This window comes from Tamandua tetradactyla, chromosome 8, assembly GCF_023851605.1.
Source record: "Tamandua tetradactyla isolate mTamTet1 chromosome 8, mTamTet1.pri, whole genome shotgun sequence".
NCBI lineage: Eukaryota > Metazoa > Chordata > Mammalia > Pilosa > Myrmecophagidae > Tamandua > Tamandua tetradactyla.
Window position 1 is genome coordinate 124913306 of NC_135334.1, and position 19016 is coordinate 124932321.

General features: G+C 54.0%; 1 protein-coding gene across 1 annotated transcript in view; it reads left to right on the forward strand.

Annotated features, from left to right (window-relative positions):
* Nucleotides 1–19016, forward strand: part of PTPRJ (protein tyrosine phosphatase receptor type J) — a 149915-nt gene that overhangs the window by 114979 nt on the left and 15920 nt on the right. The window contains exons 9-19 of the mRNA XM_077114795.1: nucleotides 3214–3471; nucleotides 4072–4344; nucleotides 5734–6024; nucleotides 8306–8437; nucleotides 10458–10665; nucleotides 11096–11220; nucleotides 11983–12070; nucleotides 17361–17402; nucleotides 17843–17851; nucleotides 17966–18053; nucleotides 18913–19003. Coding sequence (XP_076970910.1) covers nucleotides 3214–3471; nucleotides 4072–4344; nucleotides 5734–6024; nucleotides 8306–8437; nucleotides 10458–10665; nucleotides 11096–11220; nucleotides 11983–12070; nucleotides 17361–17402; nucleotides 17843–17851; nucleotides 17966–18053; nucleotides 18913–19003 — 1605 coding nt within the window. The remainder of the gene's footprint in view (nucleotides 1–3213; nucleotides 3472–4071; nucleotides 4345–5733; nucleotides 6025–8305; nucleotides 8438–10457; nucleotides 10666–11095; nucleotides 11221–11982; nucleotides 12071–17360; nucleotides 17403–17842; nucleotides 17852–17965; nucleotides 18054–18912; nucleotides 19004–19016) is intronic.

Consider the following 19016-nt stretch of genomic DNA (forward strand, 5'->3'; position numbering starts at 1 on the left):
AAAACATGAGCGACTCCTGGAGCCCGAGTGAAATGCCTCGGCTTGTGGGGCTCTCTTGCAGGTTTCTCCTGTTCTTAGGGTTGGTTGAATTGTGAAGGGCCCTGCCGAAGGTTTGCTTCCAAAATAAGGGGATCCCTCAGGGGAAGCGGTCCTTCCCTCTCCAGGCTGCGTTTAGAATCGGGCTGTTGAGATACAGTCTTAGTATCAGCATATTTTTTATTTTGTTTTTTTGGAGGCCACTGATAATGGTAAGAGGGTCGCCTCTGCGGGAGGGCCTTGAGGGGTTTGTCTTCCTCAGCCCAGGCCTTAGTGCATCGGCCACAGCCCGTCGCGGTCAGGCTCCCAGTGCTAGGTGCCCCCTGTGAGCGCTGGCAAGGCTGAGCCGGCTCCGTGACGGGGCTTTTGTCCCCTCCCCACCGGGCAGGAGACGGGGCTCTGTGAGCAGTGGGTGACTGAGGGTGGCGGGTGAGCTGGCCTCTTCCTGGCTCGGCGGGCCCAGCCTTAGCCACCTGACCAGGCCTGACGGGGGCTGACCAGGGGCCAGGGGGTGCAACCGGGGGCCGGCCGTCGTGGAGGCAGGCGCTAAGAAATCCGTGTCTGCTGTGCTGCCGCCCCGCCCTGGTCGGTCCTTGACTGGGCGTCAGGAAGGTGGATGTGGCCTTAGGCTCTCAGGGTCCCTTTCTGTTATTTTTTTTTTAATTAAAAAAAATTTTTTAAACATAACATGCAATTACGAACGTTGTTACCATGTGACCATTCCATTCTTGGTATATGATCAGTAACTCACAGTATCGCCACATAGTTGTATATTCATCACCACGATCATTTCTTAGAACCTTTGCATCAATTTAGAAAAGAAATAAAAAGAAAAAATCTCACACATACCACACCCCTTACCCTCCCTCTCACTGAAGCGACTATTTCCATCTGCCCAGTACATGTTACCCTTTGTTTCCCCTATTTCCCTTTCTGTTATTGACTAGCTTTCATTATTCTTGGGATAAAACAGCTTATCAGCATTAAAGACAGTTTTGCAAAAGGGGAAAATATGACTCCAATTTTGTAACCCAACTAAATTCCTTTTCTGTCTGTGCCCACAGTCATGCATTATTGACAGCATTTTAGTTATAGCACAAATCATTGCATTTTGTATTTGACCCCCTTTCTTCTAACTCGGTGTGTGTTGCGTCCTGCACGGCTGACGTGGTCTCCGTGCGCCCAGCGGGTTCAGGGTGTTGCATCAGGTAGCTGCAGTGCGGCGTAGGCCTTCGCTCCTTACTGCATACTTAGGTTATTTCTAGTTTGTTAAGCTTGTCGTAAGGCCCCCTTTCATGGTCCTTGTGGATCCCTTTCATGGAAGGGATCTGGTGGCAAGGGAAGAAGACAGCTCTTCAAGCTGCTGCCCTCTAAGGAAAACCCCCTCTCTCTAGGAGTTTCTTTTTACAATTAATTTTAGAGTAGATGATGCCTGCACACAGTATGAACAGAAAATTAAGGTACAAAGGGTTTTACAAATGCCGCCCTCCCAGCTGCCAAGCTCCTCTGGGCAGGCCCTGCCCCATCGCTGCCCTGGCCCCCGCTTTCCCCTGACCCATGGTGCAGGGGTGGGGGTGCCAGCCCAGGGCCGCCGTCCTGGCTTCACACGCGCCCGCCCAGTAAGCAGCAGTGCTGGCACCTTCTTTCCATGGAGCCATTTGACAAGGCTGTTTACTGATGTCTGCACCCTCCAGAGACGTGCGCGTGTCCCACCCGCTGGAAGAGGCCCCCAGGCTGCCACACCGGGCACCGGCACCTGCGGCCAGGACACTGCGCTGTTTCGGCTCCAGGAAAGCGGGGGGCCTTTTTTTTTTTACTGCACTGAGAAAATCATGTTTATTTCAACAATGTTACCAGAACAGTTGAGTTGTAAAATTTTCATATTAGAAGATATGAAATGTAATTCCTCTCAACAGCCTACACAAAATTAAAATGTGGAGTAAAATATATGGCAAAAATAATATAGTAATTTGGAATATCATTTCAGGACTTAAAAGTAAGAATTATTTGGAATGAGGTGGAGGAAAAGGACATGGAGAGGAGGAAAAGGAAGAAGAGAAAAGATGCAAAATATGTACAATGTCTGCCCGAAACAACCTGTATTCCCCGTTCCTGATACGGGAAACTTAATGACATTCTCTTCTTTTATTTTTTAATGTTTTTTTTATTGTGAGATATAACATATATACCATAAAGCAATAAATTCCCAAGTACCTTTTAACAAGTAGTTATAGAACAGATTTTAAAGTTTGATATGGGTTTTCCTTCTAGCTGCTCTAAGGTACTGGAGGCTAAAAGAGATAATTTAATGATTCAGCATTCATGTTCATTTGTTAAATTCTCTCTTCTCTGCATAACTCCACCATCACCTTTGATCTTTCCATCCCTCTCTTATAGGGGTGCTTGGCCTATGGCAATTCTAAATTTTTTTCTATTGGAAGGGTCTGTCACTAATATGGGGTAGGGAGATGGAACCATCTGATGTTCTGGAGAGGCTGGGCTAGATTTCAGGACTTATCTGGACCAGGGACCCATCTGGAGGTTGTAGGTTTCTGGAAAGTTACTCTAGTGCCTGGAACCCTTGTGGAATCTTATGTATTGCCCTAAGTGTTCTTTCGGATTGGCTGGAATGATCCTGGTTGGGGCTTGGCAGGTTATGACAGGTAGCAAGGTCTAACTGAAGCTTGCAAAAGAGCAACCTCCAGAGTAGCCTCTGGACTCTATTTGAACTCTCTCTGCCACTGATACTCTATTAATTACACTTCTTTTCCTCCTTTTGGTCAGGATGGAATTGTTGATCCCATGGTGCCAGGTCTGGATTCATCCCTGCGAGTCCTCTCCCATGTTGCCAGGGAAACTTTCACCCCTGGATGTCATGTCCCACATAGGGGGCAGGGCAATGATTTCACTTGTAGAGTTGAGCTTAGAGAGAGTGAGGCCACATCTGAGCAACAACAGAGGTCTCGAGGGGGCCATTTTTATGACAAAAACAAAGCACACTGGTAAGTGTTAGCTCGGCTGGGTTACGATGGAGCCAGGGTTCTTGAAGGAGCCGAGCGTGGGCATTTCTTGCTAGGTTTTAGAGCCGCCCTTTGGGGGTCTGGTGGGCGGAGGGAGACACGTGGAGTCAGGCTGGGCTGGGGGGCAGCTGTTAACAGGCCCTGTGCTCCCGGCCAGACCCCAGCAGGGTGTTTGGCGTCCGTGTGGTCCACGTCAACACGACCGAGATGGCATTGGCGTGGGAGAGCACAGACAACGCGTCTGAGTACGTCTACCGCCTGCTTGCCCAGTCAGGGAGCAGCACCCTCCAGGCCAACAGCTCATGGAAGGCAGCCACGCTGCGGGACCTCGTTCCTGGGACCCTGTACAACATCACAGTCACTCCCGAAGTGGACGGCGTCCAGGGGGTCCCCGCCCCCATCGCACAGTACACACGTAAGTCTCCTCGGACGCCTCTCTGGGGGCGGCTGGCCAGGGTGGCGCATCCTGGGTTCTGGCTGTATTTGTACTGTTGTGACGGGCACCGCGGCTAAAGCCATGTGGCTGGGGACTGTAGAAGTGGAAAGTGACCCCGTGAAGGTTTTTGCTCTCTCCTTGGGGCCGCCTAGGGGGTCGCTGTCAGCTGTCACGGAGGTGCCAGGGGACGCCGCCCGGTCCCCCCACTTCGCACGCAGCCATGGGGGCCGCCTCTTGCTGACTGTCCGTCCATGTGTGTGGTAGAGATAGATGGCTCAGGGTATCTTTTCAGAACCTTTTCTCATTTGTCACCCGGTTTAAAAACATGTGGGAAATTATGTGTTGAAGCCACATGATGGATAAATTTGAGTAGTAAAAGAAACCTGAAAGACTAATTCTTTTGAGTTTTAATCTGTATAATTACTTCCTCAGTGTCTTTTGGGAAACTTTCTGTTTTATGAGCCAGCAGATATTACCTTTATTGGTTCTTTCCTCAGAGGAGCCGGCCTATTTTTGGACGCATTTAATAAAATAGTTTTGGAATTTGAATGAATCCAACCTTTTTTCTTTTAAATCAAGGGCCCAGCCTTGTGTCCGACATTGAAATAAGTACCAATAGCACAGCCGCAGCCGTGAGCTGGCAGAGTTTTGACAACGCCTCCCCCAGCTACACCTACCGCCTTGTGGTGGAGGACAGAAACTCCAGCACCGCAGTGGACATCCTCACGGGCCCCGGAGTCACCCACGCGACAGTCCCTGGCCTGGCGCCCGGCTCCACGTACTCCGTCAGGGTCTTTGCACAGGCCGGGGATGGCACCGAGGGGGCAGCTGGCTCTCGGTGGTTCTGCACGGGTGAGTCGGCCTGGTTGCCTGCACCCCTCCCGCCGGGTCTCCAGGTGTATGTGCGCTTCGCGGTGCTTGATGCTGAGGTCTCCGAGACACCTGTGGGCCGGGGAGGGCTGTGGCGTGGTGGGTCCATTCAACACGCGCTTCCGTGGCACCTGCCAGATGCCGGGCACCGCCCGAGGAAGCAGACGCGTCCTCGCCTTCCCGGACGTTCGTTCTGGTGGGCTCGACAGAGAAGGTGCCAGAGAAGCAGTTTAGCAGGTGGTGCTGGGCGGTGAACGGCATGTCGGGGAGGGAGTCACGCGGAAGGGGAATGTGCTGATGTGCGGCGCCAGGAGCCTCGGGAGATGGAGCCTTTGGAGCAGAGCCGCGGGGGCGTGGCGGTGCCGTGGGGCCCACAGCCCGGGGCCGAGGTCAGAGGCTGCCGCGAAGGCCACGGGTTGCCGGCAGGGCCTCGCCGTCCCCACGCCGGTTTTGAGGCTGAAGGAGACGGACAGGGCGTTGTTAGAACAGATGCGCAGCATGTTTTGCCCTTTCGGATCCTTCCCAGTCTCGTGGTGCAGCAAGGGCGCTAGAGAGAGGGGCAGCCCGTGTCCGAGTGTGGGCGCTTTTGACAGCGTGGGGCCGCCCTGCTGACGCCCCGGGTGCTGTGGCCCGGCTGTGCAGCCTGTGTGGCCCCCGCCCCTCGTACCCCCTCGGGCCCGGGCCTGCCCGATCCCCTACGGGTGGCGGTGGCCACCTCCGCGCCTTCGGCCTTCTCGAGCCGAACGCTGGCGGGAGCCCCCGCGGCTTTGCGTCGCCAGGGCCACCCCGCAGGGACAGGTCCTCGGCCCCGGGGGCGGCCAGAGAAGACGCACTGGCAACGGGCCGCGTGGGGCGGCAGTCGCGGCAGAAACTGAGTAGAGATGTCCCTGCTTTCAAGTGTTGACATTAATGTTAGTCATCTCCCTGTGGCGTCCTCCCGGAGCTTCCCGCGCCCTGATTTCTGTCGTCGGCATGAGATGGGTTGGCCGTGGGCCCTGGGGACTCTAGCGAGGTGGCAGCGAAGGCGGTGCGGCGGCGGGCAGGGCAGCGCGCCTGCCCATGCGGGGTGCGGGTGCGCCCGGGGCGGCGCAGGGAGCCCGCGGCCGGTTCCTTGTGGGTGCGCCCTTGGACCCCGGCTCCGCCCCGCTGCGCCGGCCAGGTGATGCCTTTGTGAGGAGGGACAGTATGGGCCTTGCGGGTCCGGGAAGAATTGTCCGGAGGGTGCGACCGGAGCCGGCGCAGGCAAGGGCTGCCCAGAGTCCGGCTCTTCTCCATCTGCTCCGCTCGCAGCGCTCAGCCGGGGTGGGCCCGTCCCTCCCGCCCCAGTGCCCGGCCGTGGCGGGCCCCTGACGCACCGTGCTTGCTTTGCAGAGCCTGCCCCGGTGGCCCTCCTCCGGTGCCGGGGCGTCCCCCGGAAGCCGGCCTTGGTGCTCGCCTGGGCCTGCCCCCCGGGCTCCAGCGCGGGCTTCGCACTGGCCGTCAGCAGCGGGAGCTGGAGCAGCGCCGCCACCCTGGAGAGCTGCACGCCGGAGAACGGCTCCGAGTTCAGGATGGAAGTCACGCACTTGAATTTCTCCACCTCCTACAACATCAGCGTCACTACCTTGTCCTGTGCGAAGACGGCGCCTCCTGCCAGGAACGTCTGCACCACCGGGATCACAGGTGCGCTGGGGCCGGGCGGGCGCAGCCGCAGGTGTGGTCTAGGGATGCCCGTCAGGCTTTGCTTTCACTTCTCCTAAAATACGTATGTTTAATTGGCCATAGAAGTCCAGTCTGAAAAAGCAGTCAGAAGCATTTTCTTTTTACATTCCAGGGTTTCTTTGCTGTATAGAGTAATTTATGGCCACATTTTCTTTTACTTAGTGAGTTCCCTTACTGCGTTTATGTAGAAAATTTCAAATATTTTTCCCAGTTGAATTATTCATTGCTTTATACCTGTTCCCCACCTTGTTGGATAAGGTTGAAACCAGCTCCAGTCATAGAATTTTATGTGTAAATGTTTCACTATCTATCACTTCAAGATAAAGACTTTTTATTTTTTTCAAATATGACATTATTACTATCAGTACTCCTAAAAACTAATAGTAATTTCTTGATTGAATTAAGTATCCAGTCAAGATCCTTATTTTCCTGGCATCTGTGTTTTTTTAATAAGCCCCCAGGCTATTTTGGGCGGCAGGAAACCCTCACTGCTCAGGAATCAGCCTGGTTCCCTCTTCAGAGCTCCGCTGCTTGTGCACGGGAGAAACTGCTCTTACGGCTTTGTCTCCGTGGCACCTAGCAGCTTTTCTTCCCTGTCTCTTTGCCCCGGTCGTGTCTTCCACCACCCTGGCCGGGCCCACCTTGCCCTTTGCCCTTCGACTCCTGGATATGTTTCCTTTAGGGCATCCGGATGTTTCCAGATAGTAGATACATTTCTAAAGAATTGGTGGTTGTGAGTGTAAGAAAAAAAAGCATCTTAATTCTGGACACTGACTTGGAAAGTAGCTGAGGGGCTCTGGGACACACAGCCTTGGGCTTCGGAAGGTCCATGTGGCTTGATTCTTGGTTCTGCTTTTTCCCACATTGGCTCTTGGGCGATACTTAGCGTCTCTCAGCCTTGCTTTCCTCGGCTGTCGGGGAGACAGTGGTACAGAGCTGACGGGACCGCTGTGGAAACAGGTGAGGTCATGTGCGTGTGAGACACTGCAGGTGGCCGTGGACGGTTGCTTAGGCTGTGCACTGCTCAGGAACAGGGTGCCCCGGGCACGGAGACGGGGCAGCACAGGAGCGCCTCGGAGTCCAGCGGTGCGACCCTGGCCCACCTCCTGTGGGTTCTGCAGACTCTGCTGGGGACGAGGAACGAAGATTCCGTCCTTTTGGTAGCTCTGTTTTAAGGCTCTCTCCTCACTGTGCATCAGCTGCTGGGGAACAGGAAACGGGCTTGATTCCATGTCTCCAGGGCTGAGTGTGTCGGGGGTGGGGTGGGGGCTCGCCAGCATCCGTTGTTTCTGAAGCTGGACAGTGCCTGGTACCGGAGGGCAGGGACTTTGCTGTCCAGCGCCATGACTTCCCAGCTTTTTAGTGCCTGGTTTCCTCCCTCAGATGGAGTTTTCTGTGCATGGTTAACATAGTTTGTGTGAACGTGGAGCCGCTCTGTTTCTGGGGGAGGTGGGCACACTTGGGGGTTGGGTGGACTGGGCAGCTGCTGCCGTGCGCTGGGCCGAGGGTCCAGTGGGCAGCTGGTGGCGGCGCCAGAGGGCAGAGTGGAGGCGGTCTTACAGGACAGCGGGCCCCAGGATCTCGAATATGATGAAAACAACCCGAGGCATCCGGCAGCGCACGGGGAGGGGCCCTTTAATTCAGCGCTTCCTCCCTGTGGCCCCACAGGCTGAGCTTGGAGAGGGAGGGTGCAGCCCCTGTGCGAGCTTCTCCGCTTCCTGGGACGGGGTTGGTTGGCCGAGTTTGTGAGCATTTTAAACCAACTCCAGCCACGAGGGGACTTTACTATGAAGGGTGCAGGGCGGGGCTGCGGCTGCCGCAGGGGGCTGGACCCAGGGCCATGGGCTGGCAGCCCCTCCGCCGCCCGTCCCTGGGGTTCAGTTATTCCCCCCGTGGACAGCACTGCTCACAGCTCCAGGCCTCACGCCGTGGCCCCCTGTGTACTGTCCAGCTGTCCTCTTTGCACCCCAGGGCCGGGGATGAGCTTTCTGCTCCATCTGGTCCACGGGGGCTGGGGTGGGCAGTAGGGAAAGCAGGCTGTGCTTTTAAGGGGTCACTCTAAGCTCAGCAGCCCCCCAGGGGACTGACCACCTCTGCTGTGTGGGCCTTCCCCGCCCCTGGACTTGGTTTGCACGAGCCCAGCACAGGACGCCAGGGCACAGAAGCATGTCCGCTCCTTGCCCCTCTCTCCCCTTCCCTGTGTTAATGTTGGGTGACCGTGTTTTGTTTCACTTTGCTCCAGACCCCCCTCCTCTGGACGAGCCCCCCAACATCACGTCTGTCAGCCACAACGCTGTGAAGGTCAGGTTCAGGGCATTTGAAGCCAGCCACGGGCCCATCAGTGGCTACGCCGTCGTCCTCAGCACCAGCGAAGGTAAGGTGGGGCTGTGGCGGGGCGCCTGGAGATGCTGGGCTGCCCCTCGTTCTGGTCGGCTCGCTGCCGGAACGCAGTACACCAGGGGTGGAGCGGCTTTTACAAGGGGAATTGAATAAGTTGCTGGTTTACAGTTCTAAGGCCAAGAAAATTTCCCAGAGGTCTAGAAAAATGTCCAGGGTACCTTGGTTTAAGAAGGCCGATGAAGTTCAGGGTTTCTCTCTCAAGCGGAAGGGCTCGTGGTGGACACAAACGGAGTTTCTCTCTCGGCTGGATGGGCACGTGGTGAGCACGGCGACATCTGCTAGCTTCCTCTCTAGCTCCCGGGGAGGCATTTTCCTTCTTCATCGCCACATCACTGGCTGGTGACCTCTGTGCTTCGTGGTGCTGTGGTGTACCCTGTTGTGGCTTTCTCGTGGCTCTGTCCGTCTTTGCTCTCTGCAAATCTCGTGGCTTTCTTTGTCGTCATTCTCGAGCTCTTTCCAAAGTTTAAAGGATTCCAGTAAAACCAATCAAAGCCCACCTGTGGGTGGAGACACGTCTCCACCTAATCAGGTTTAATACCTGTACTGATTGAGTCACATCTCCGTGGAGATAAGCTAATTAAAGTTTCCAACATATAGTACTGAGTAGGGATTAGAAGAAACGGCTGCCTTTACAAAATGGGATTAGGATTGAAACATGCCTTTCTAGGGCACACACATCCTTTCAACCAGCGTACTCCTGGAGACACTGGACTGTCCCCTGAGGATGCTGGCTCCTCCCCTAGAGATGCTGGCCCCACCCCCTAGAGATGCTGGCCCCGCCCCTAGAGATGCTGGCCCCACCCCCTAGAGATGCTGGCCCCACCCCTAGAGATGCTGGCCCCGCCCCTAGAGATGCTGGCCCCGCCCCTAGAGATGCTGGCCCCACTCCCTAGAGATGCTGGCCCTGTTCCTAGAAACACTGGCCCTGCCCCCAGAAACACTGGTCCTGCCCCTAGAGATGCTGGCCCCGCCCCTAGGAACACTGGCCCCCACCCCCTAGAGACGCTGGACTGTCTCCTAGAGATGCTGGTACTGCCCTAGAGACACTGGTCCCAACCCTTGGAGACACTGGACTGTCCCCTAGAGATGCTGGTCCTACCACCTAGAGATGCTGGACTGTCCCCTAGCCTGTCCCTTTTGGAATCTCCCAAGAGTGCCATTGCCTGGCTTTGCCTGTGGTGGCATCCCTCCTGCTGGCGGCTCACGCGGTGGCCTTGCAGGGGCTCAGGGTCCTGGAGGCCAGGCCCAGGACAGGGGTCGGCCGTGCTCCCAGCAGGGAGGGCGCATTTGGGTCCCCCACGGCCGTGGTGGTAGCCGGCGGTCCAGGGCACTCGTTTGTGGTGGCACCATGTGCTCCTGGTGTCCCCATGAGGCCGTCCCTCTGCCTGTCCCTCGATGGTGCGAGTGTCCTGTGCTGTGAACACACGGGCCTCCTGGATGGCATGCCCACCCTGTGTGTTGGCTTCATCTTAAGTGGTCAGTCTCCACAGGTCCTGTCTGCAGAGGGCCCGGGCACAGGCCTGGGGTGAAGACCTGGGGGTTATGTCTTTGGGGACAGTTCTGTCCATAGCGGTCATTTTGCTGTGATGGTTTCTGGGGAGTCCCGGCTGGAGCCTCTGCTGAGGACAGTGGCCGTGCTGCTTCTGAGTGGACCACGGCTGGGTCCTCTGCGCCTGGGGCTGGGTGCTCGTGTGCCCTCCCACGCCTGGCCCATGCGACCCCAGACTGCGCCAGGTGGTCCAGCTAGAAGCCCAGCTCAGCTCGCCGGTGGCGGCGCGTCGGCCCTCTGTGCCTTGATCTCCCCGTCCATGAAATGGGGACATTTGGGAAGAGGCTGTGTGAGGATGCTGAGTCGCTGAGAGCTGGGGGGCAGTGTGGGGGCAGCGTGGCCTGGCGAGTCCGTCTGTGGGGTTCATGCTGTCACCCTGGAGAGTGGGCAGCTCGTCCCCACCCGCGTCCCTCCTGACGATTTCCCTCCTTTGTGCCTTCCTTAGCCGGCCATCCTTCCACAGATGTTCTGAAATACACGTATGGAGATTTCAGAAAGGGGGTCTCGGACACGTACGTGACCTACCTCCTGACAGAGGAGGAGGGGCGCTCTCGGGGCCCGGCAGGAGTGTTGACCTACGAGGTCAACGTCGGCAATGGGTCGACCACACACGGCTACCACAACGGCAGGCTGGACCCCCTGGGCTCCTACCGGTGGGCACTCTGCTCGCGGGGGCACAGACGCGGGCGTGGGCTGCGGGCTGCGGGGTGCAGGTGGCGGGCGGCGGGCACGGCTGCAGTGTGGGGCACGGGGCACGGCCTGGGCTCCTACCGGTGGGCGCTCTGCTCGCTGGGGCACGGACGCGGGCACAGGGTGCGGGCACGGCTGCGTGTGTGGGGCACGGGGCACGGCCTGGGCTCCTACCGGTGGGCGCTCTGCTCGCGGGGGCAGGGACGCGGGCACGGGCTGTGGGCTGCGGGGTGCAGGTGGCGGGCGGCAGGCACGGCTGCGTGTGTGGGGCACGGGGCACAGGATACAGCTGTACGTGCAGGGCATGGGGCTGCGGGCGGCAGGCGCGGCTGTCTGTGTGGGGTGCAGAGTACGCCTTGCCTGGCCTGCTCTGACCCTGTCCCTTGCCTGCAGCGCCTGCGTCGCTGGCTTCACGAGCATCGTCTTTGACTCCCAAAGCCTCGAGCTCATCGACGGTGCCAAGAGCTTCGTGTCCTTCAGCAACTACTCGGAGGCAGTCTTCCTGCCCCAGGACCCAGGTAGGGGGTGATGGTGCCGTCAGCAGCACGCCCGCCTTGGCCCTCCTGAGTTCCTGGTGTCCCTGGCTCTCGGGGCTCAGCTGGGCCCCCTGGCCCCTGCAGACACCCTTCGGTTCTTTTACCTCAGTGCAGCCACCTGCCCCCCTTGCGTGGGCAGCCTGAGTTGTAGCGCGCAGAGCCCTGAACAGCCACGGGAAGGAGCCCGGCACGGCTGGCCCAGCCCAGCCCCTGCAGCCCCGTCCCCAGCAACTCAGCGACAGCCCCTGGGGCCTGGGCTCCAGGGCAGGCTTTCCTACCCATACACTCTGTCAGTGACCTGGGCGCCCCCGGACCCCTTCCTTCCAGGCTGCAGACCCCTGGCCCGCTGGCCGGGTGCTTTGCCTGTTTTACACGTGGTAGTTGTGAGTAGCAGAAAAGGGTTCCTGCCCCAGGGAGGAGCTCGGGCAGCCGCACACGTTTCCCGTCCGCCAGCTAGCAGCCTGAGCTGGGGCCGCAGTGGCTCCCGCAGGTGTGTGTGCCCCGAGGGGCTGGCCGCCAGCCCGGCCTCCCCAGGCCCCTGTGTCTGTGCTGGGCTCTGCGGCTTCACCTGAAGGAAGAAGCCAGCGGGTGGGAGGAGCCTGAGTCACCAGCTGAGCACAGTTGCCCCAGATTAGAGCTGAGGGCTGAGACCCAGAAAGAAGTAGTGACATCCCGGACCGTCGGCCGTGGGCGGACAGCACCTGTGTCCCCTCCTCAGGTGCCTCCCGCTTGGCCTTTCCGCAGGTGTCATCTGCGGCGCGGTTTTCGGGTGTGTCTTCGGGGCGCTGGTCGTCGTAGCTGCGGGCGGCTTCATCTTCTGGAGGAAGAAGAGGTGACGGCCAGGGAATGAGCCCCTGCTTTTGCTCTTAAAAATCATTGTTAGAGCAGTTGTCGTCTACAAAAGCGCCATGCAGAAAGCATGAGCACCCATAGACCCCCTCACATCCGCATTTCCCCCCCTTGTTAACGTTTTGCATTAGTGAGATAACTGTTGCAATTCCTGAAACTTTATTGTTAATTATGTGAATAGTGTCAGCCCAGCGCTTAGGTCAGGGTTCCCTGGACTGTGCCACATTGGCTGGGTGTGTGCGTGTGGGAACTTACACACAACCCGGCATTTCCTGTTGTCTCCCTTTTCAAATGGACAGTTCAGTGGCGAGTACACACCTCCACCCTGTCATCCATTGCCATCGCCCTCAAAGGAAACCCATGCCAGTTAAACGTTACCCAGTTAGACATCACCCGGTTAAACATTACCCGGCTGAACATTATCCGGTTGAACTTACCCGGCTGAACATTACCCGGTTGAACATTACCCGGTTGAACATTACCCGGTTGAACATCACCCGGTTAGACATTACCCGGTTAAACATTACCCGGTTGAACATTATCCGGTTGAACTTAACCCGGTTGAACATTACCCGGTTGAACATTACCCGATTGAACATTACCCGGTTGAACATTACCTGGTTAAACATTACCCGGTTGAACAGTACCCGGTTGAACATTACCCGGTTGAACATTACCCAGTTAGACATCACCCGGTTAAACATCACCCAGTTGAACATTACCCGGTTGAACATTACCTGGTTAAACATTACCCGGTTGAACATTACCCAGGTAAACATTATTCAGTTGAACATTACTCGGTTGAGTAACGTTGCTCTCCCCAGCCAGCCAAGGCAAATCTCTTGATTAGTCCTGTCTAGATGGGGAAGAGATGTTCGAGTTGTTCAAGGAGTAGAGACTTGAATTGAGAGGTTGGAAAGAAAGTTTGCTAGACTCTTAGAATCATACAGGTGTAGACCCAAATGAGCCTAAGACAGTCAGGCTGGGCTGCAGGCTCCTGAACTTGGCTACCCATTCGAATCCCCTGTGGAGCCTTAAGAGCCCGATGCTGGGGCCCACCTCAGGGATTCGATGTAGGTGACTGGAGGTGGGCGTGGGCGTCTGCATTTTTAGTCCCCTGGTGATTCCAGTGGGCAGCCAAAGTCGGAATAGCACTGATGGAGTCCACGCCCACCCGAATGGCCGGCAGAGCCCAGGACTGCGAGCTGAGCCCCTGGTTCCTTTCACCCTTCCAGGCTGTTTCTCTTCCGCAGTGTATCGTGTCGCCCTCTGGAGACCTGGCCGCAGGATTGGGTTGCTGGCCTGTGGTCACGAGGAGCCGATGAAAGTTTTGTGCAGGAAAATGACACGTTGCATTGAGGTGAACGCCAGGGTCGGAAAGAGTGTGTGTGCCCCAGAGGCCCCAGACAGAGCGTGCCAAGAGGGGCTCTCTCTGGAATTTCAGTTTGCATGCTTGCATTTTGAATTTAAAAATAACATTGTCATAATATCTTTGTTGTCACTATATAGAATTATATATAGTGTTGTATACAGAATTAATAGAATCCACTTCTCTATCTTCAAGACTTATTCTCAGTTCTTATTCTCAGAATGAGCTTCTGACCAGTTAGTTCTTTTTTTTTTTTTTTTAACATTTTTACACATTGTTTATTGTTAAATAGAATATATATACAAAGAAAAGAAAGAAAGAGCAACGTTTTCAAAGTATACGTCAACAAGTAGATCAGAACGGATTTAGAGTTTGTTATGGGTGACCATTCCACTACTTCAGATTTTTCCTTCTAGTTGTTTCCAAACACTGGAAACTAGAAAGAATAGTTTTTTTTTTCTTTTGTTGAAAAATAACATATATACAAAAAAGCAATAAATTTCAAAGCACATCGCAACAATAAGTTGTAGAACAAATTTCAGTGTTTGGTATGGGCTGCAGTTCCACCATTTTAGGTTTTACTTCTAGCTACTGTAAGGTACTGGAGACTAACAGAAATACGAATTTAATGATTCAGCAGTTATACTCATTTGCTAAATCCTACCTCCTCTGTATAACTCCACCATCACCTTTGATCTTTTTCTCGCTGTTTAGGGCTATTTGGGCTATGCCCATTCTAACTTTTTCTTGTGGGAAGAGGGATGGAACTAGCTGATGTTCTGGAGAGGCTGGGCCCTCTGATTTCAGGACTGATCTGGTCCAGGGACTCATTTGGAGCTTGTAGGTTTCTGGAAAGTTGCCCTAGTGCATGGAACCTTTGTAGAATCTTATATATTGCCCTAGGTGTTCTTTAGGATTGGCAGGAATGGTTTTAGCTGGGGTTTGGCAAGTTATGATAGGTAGCAATATCTAACTGAAAGCTTGCATAAGAGTAACCTCCAGAGTAGCCTCTTGACTCTCTGTGAACTCTCTCAGCCACTGATACCTTATTTGTTACACTTCTTTTCCCCCTTTTGGTCAGGATGGAATTGTTGCTCCCACCGTGCCAGGTCTGGACTCATCCCTGGGAGTCATCTCCCGTGTTGCCAGGGGGACTTTCACCCCTGGATGTCATGTCCTATGTAATGGGGAGGGCAGTGATTTCACTTCCAGAGTTGGGCTTAGAGAGACTGAGGCCACATCTGAGCAACCACAGAGGTCCTCCAGAAGCAACTCTCAGGCATGCCTAGAGATAGGCTAAGCTTCTCCGCTACCTACATAAGCTTCACAAGAGTAAGCCTCAAGATCAAGGGCTTGGACTATTGATTTAGGTGTCCCTAATGTTTGACACAGAATCAGGGGATTCCCTGATGGTAAGGTTTAATAGTTCCATAATTTTTCTTCCATCCCTCAAGGGACTTTGCCAATATTTTGTGATTATCTGCATAATCTAGGATGTATCCAGGCATTATAATAAGCTATACAGGATTAAAGACCCTCATTTTTATTCTGGGCTCCCTGTATTTGGATTGTTTAAATGAGCTATCCAGACAGTTTGAGTTAGATTATGTGCTGTAGAAAATTTAGGTTCTGGGTAAAATAGACCTTTCTTCCTTTGGTCTCAAAGAGAGGATGAGGTTCTAAAATACAGACAATGTCTTCCTTACCCCTGTGTTCTGAATTACCTTAATCCAGATCAGATCAGCTTTGTTCTTCTCTCTGAATGCCAGGTTATAGATACATAAAACAGCCTCTCAGAATCCAGAAATGACAATTACCACTCCAGGCTAAACGTGACTGCTCTATAAGCTTTCAGTCTAGGCCCGTGTATTCTTTATGTATTTTCTAAATGAGACCATGCAGTGTTTGCTCTTTTGGGTCTGACTTATTTTGCCTCCTCACATGCCCCACAGGTTCATTCACAATGTCGCGTGCCTCACGACTTTGCTCCTTTTCGTAGCAGCACAGTTTTTGATCCTGTGTAGACACCATCCTTCGCCGTCTGCTTCTCAGTCAGTGCATCTCTGAGCCGCCTGCATTCAGTAATGCCCTGCTTTTCAAAGGAAGCTGTCTATTATGGAAAACTTCACACATTGGCAAAAATGGAAGGAGTAGTATAATGAGTTCTCATCACTTGGCCTCAGCAGTTTTCACCAGCTGGACCCTCTTATTTCATCTCTGTGTCTGGTTGGATTATTTTAAAGCAGATTCCAGCTCCAGCCATCACATTGGGTCATTTGTAAATACTGCAGGGTAGTATTTTGAATGGTGCTTTCTAGTTCACAGTGCAGTTTCAAATCACTGTGTGAAGAGATTTAGTCTTAAAAGTTAGCTGACCTTGAACGTATATGCCTCACCGTGAAGCTATTAGAGAGCTTAGCCTTAATTTTCCCATCGATAATTTGGGTATAATAATATTGCCTAATTTATGAGGCTGAGTTGAGCATCAGATTACTAAAGCATTCCCTGCTGTCTTGTATCCAATATGCGTTCAACAAACAGTAGCTATTATTACATTACTGTCTGCGCAGCTGGGAGCGGGTTGTGGTGCGGGAGCAGCAGCCATGCTGTGTGTGCCCAGGCGTGTCTGAACACGTGCCTTGGAGGAACCATCCCTGGGCTCTGAGTCAGCTCTCGGCAGCCCCGGGCAAGGATGCAGAGCGGAGTGCAGGGCTGGGGAGGTGGCCCCGACCTCTGCCGTCGCTGCTGCCGGTCGCCTGGGCCAGGTGGAGCCCGTGTCTCCCCGGGACTCAGCCCTGTCTTGCTGAGACCTCACCCGCTGCCCGTAGCTGGCCTTCCTACCCGCCCGGCATCTCCGCCTGCACCAGCCCCTCCTGCTGCCTCCTGGTCCTGCCACACACAGCGCTTGTGTCCTGCAGGCTGCGGGAAGGGTCTGCTTTATTGTTCTTTCTTAAAAGCCACACATGCTTATGGCAAAAAACCCCAGAAAAGACGACCAAGGAAAACAGATAATTCTCAGTTCCAGCATCCACATGAAACTACCATTAACACTCTGGTGGGATTGCACAAGTCATGCACAAATGCACACGGCTCACACGTAGAATCACGTGATATGTCATTGTATGGCCTGCGTTACTTTAGTTATTGTGGACAGCTTCATTTCGTTATCATTAAAGCAGCTGCAGACTCTTCAGCTGTGCCATCGTTTATCCGGCCAGTTTCCTGGACGTTTTCAGTTCTTTGTCACAATAACTTATCCTTGGGACTCAATCTTTAGGTGCATTCATGAGTATTTCCTTAGGCTGAATTGCAAACTGAAATATTGCTGAGTCAATTTTGATATGTACTGCCAGGCTGCCTTCCAGACAGTACTTTTAAACACTAATATGTGGTTTAAATGTAACACATGAGAGTGTCAGGCACCCCAATCCCTTACCAGCCCTGGATCCAGTATATTTCTGGTTTAGTTTGTTAACTTATTGGAAAGGCGTTCTTAAAAGCACAGCATGAAATAATGAGCCTTGTTTTACAGTAAGGTAATGCACAGATACATATTTACCCAAAGAAATTCATAAAAGTTCTTGAGTAAGACTTTTTAATGAAATTTTATTAAGATTATTCACACAGCATACGATCCGTTCAAAGTACGCAGTCAGAGGCTCACAGAATCATCACATAGTTTGGTCACCACATTCAGTTTTTTTGTCATCACATAGTTGTGTACTCATCACCATGATCATTTTTAGAACATGTGCATCACTCCAGAAAGAGAAATAAAAAGAAAAGACCCGTACATCCCTCCTCCTTACCTCCCTTCTCATTGACCTTCTCAGGCTACTCAATTTTTTTTGCCCCTTGCCCCGCTGTTATTTTTGTCTAATGGGTCTTTTTTCTTTCAAAGCAGGAAAGATGCGAAGCACAATGAAGTGTCCTTTTCTCAGATTAAGTGAGTGTCTGTATTTGCAAACCTTATTTAATCCCCCCATCTGTGTGACCATGTAGAGGAGTTTTGATGAAACTTGCTGTCATATCTCCAGATGGGCGCGTCTGGCTGCCGGGAGGTCTTGCTGGCCCCGTGGCTGTGTGAGCGTCTCGGCTTACGAGTCTCTGCAGCCAGTGTGACCAGTGGACGCATGCTTTGCGATAAGGTGTCTGTTTTCGATGCCTGCCAAGGCCTAGAGGCGGGTGGTGGAGACAGTTACTGGTCAGCCTAGAGACGGGGTGTCCACATTTGCATCGGGGGGGGGGGTCGAATCTGCACCATGGTGAGCGCCCACATGGACTCTGATTTCTGCTCCTTTGGGAAATGTTTCTCTTGTCCAGAGTTATACGAGAGCATTTTTTTCTAACTGCCTATTGTGTTTTCTTTCCCTTTCTATGATGAAGACCTAAAAAGTGAGTGAACCTTTTCCTTTTCTGTTTTTTTTCTTTTACAACTTATACTTTTCTATCTTGAGTATGAACCTTATTGAATGTGAAACATCCTAATAAGCTGTTTGGCTTTCTTAGATCCAAGTTAGTCAAAGTGGAGAATTTTGAGGCCTATTTTAAGAAGCAGCAAGCTGACTCCAACTGCGGGTTTGCCGAGGAGTACGAGGTAGGTGGGTGGCAGAATCGAGCTTCTAATCGCTTTCTGTTCCTCCCTAGAGCTGGGAAACCTCCCGTGTTTGCTTTGTGTGGCGCTCTGGTGAGAAGAGCCTTCTGGGGCGGGGGTGGGTGGCCTGGGTTCTGGAGCCCGCAGCCTACGGGTCGGTGGGTCTGCCCGAGGGCTCCTGCCTGGCCTTTCCCAGCCTCTGCTGCGGCCTCAGGCTCAGCCCCACCCCCCTCCGCCCACCCCCACCTGCCCTTTCCCCACCTGCAGGGAGGGGGCCGCCTGCTCCCGAAAACCTGCCTGCACGCATCTGTGTGCAAACGCAGCCTCAGCCTCGCTCAGGCTGCTGGGCTTCGGCATGCCTCCTCCCAGGAATGTCCCAGACGCTCAGCGCTCTGGGGCACTCGCCTGGGAGGGTTCTGGGGAGCCTCTGCCGCGCCTCTGGTTCGCTTCTACCTCTTGGTCCCCTCTGGGCTCCCGGCCCCGGGCTGGCCCGGGAACTGCCTCCCTTGTCCTGCCCCCCAGCGCGGGCCGCCGGCCTCTGCCTTCGTCCTGGGTCAGCACAGCTCACATGTCCCCTCCTCCAGGGTGGCTTCTTTGACTTATTAGGAGGACCCAATTGATTTCTATGTCGTTAGGATGCTTTGTTCCACAGGTGACTCCCTGTTCGGCGTTTATCGGTCTCCCTTGTCGGAAGCCTTGTCTCGCCTGCACCCCTCCCCAGGCTGTCGGTGCCCTGCAGGCAGGGATGTCCTTTTCCTTTCCTTTAACCTCCGCCTCCCGCCTTTGTTCTGTCACACTCTGTACTCGGTAAATAATATCTGAAGACTAAGTAAATCAGACAACTTACCTATTTTGTTTCCAGGATCTGAAGCATGTGGGAACTAGCCAACCTAAATATGCAGCGGAACTGGCCGAGAATAGAGGAAAGAATCGCTATAACAACGTGCTGCCCTGTAAGCTGTTCTA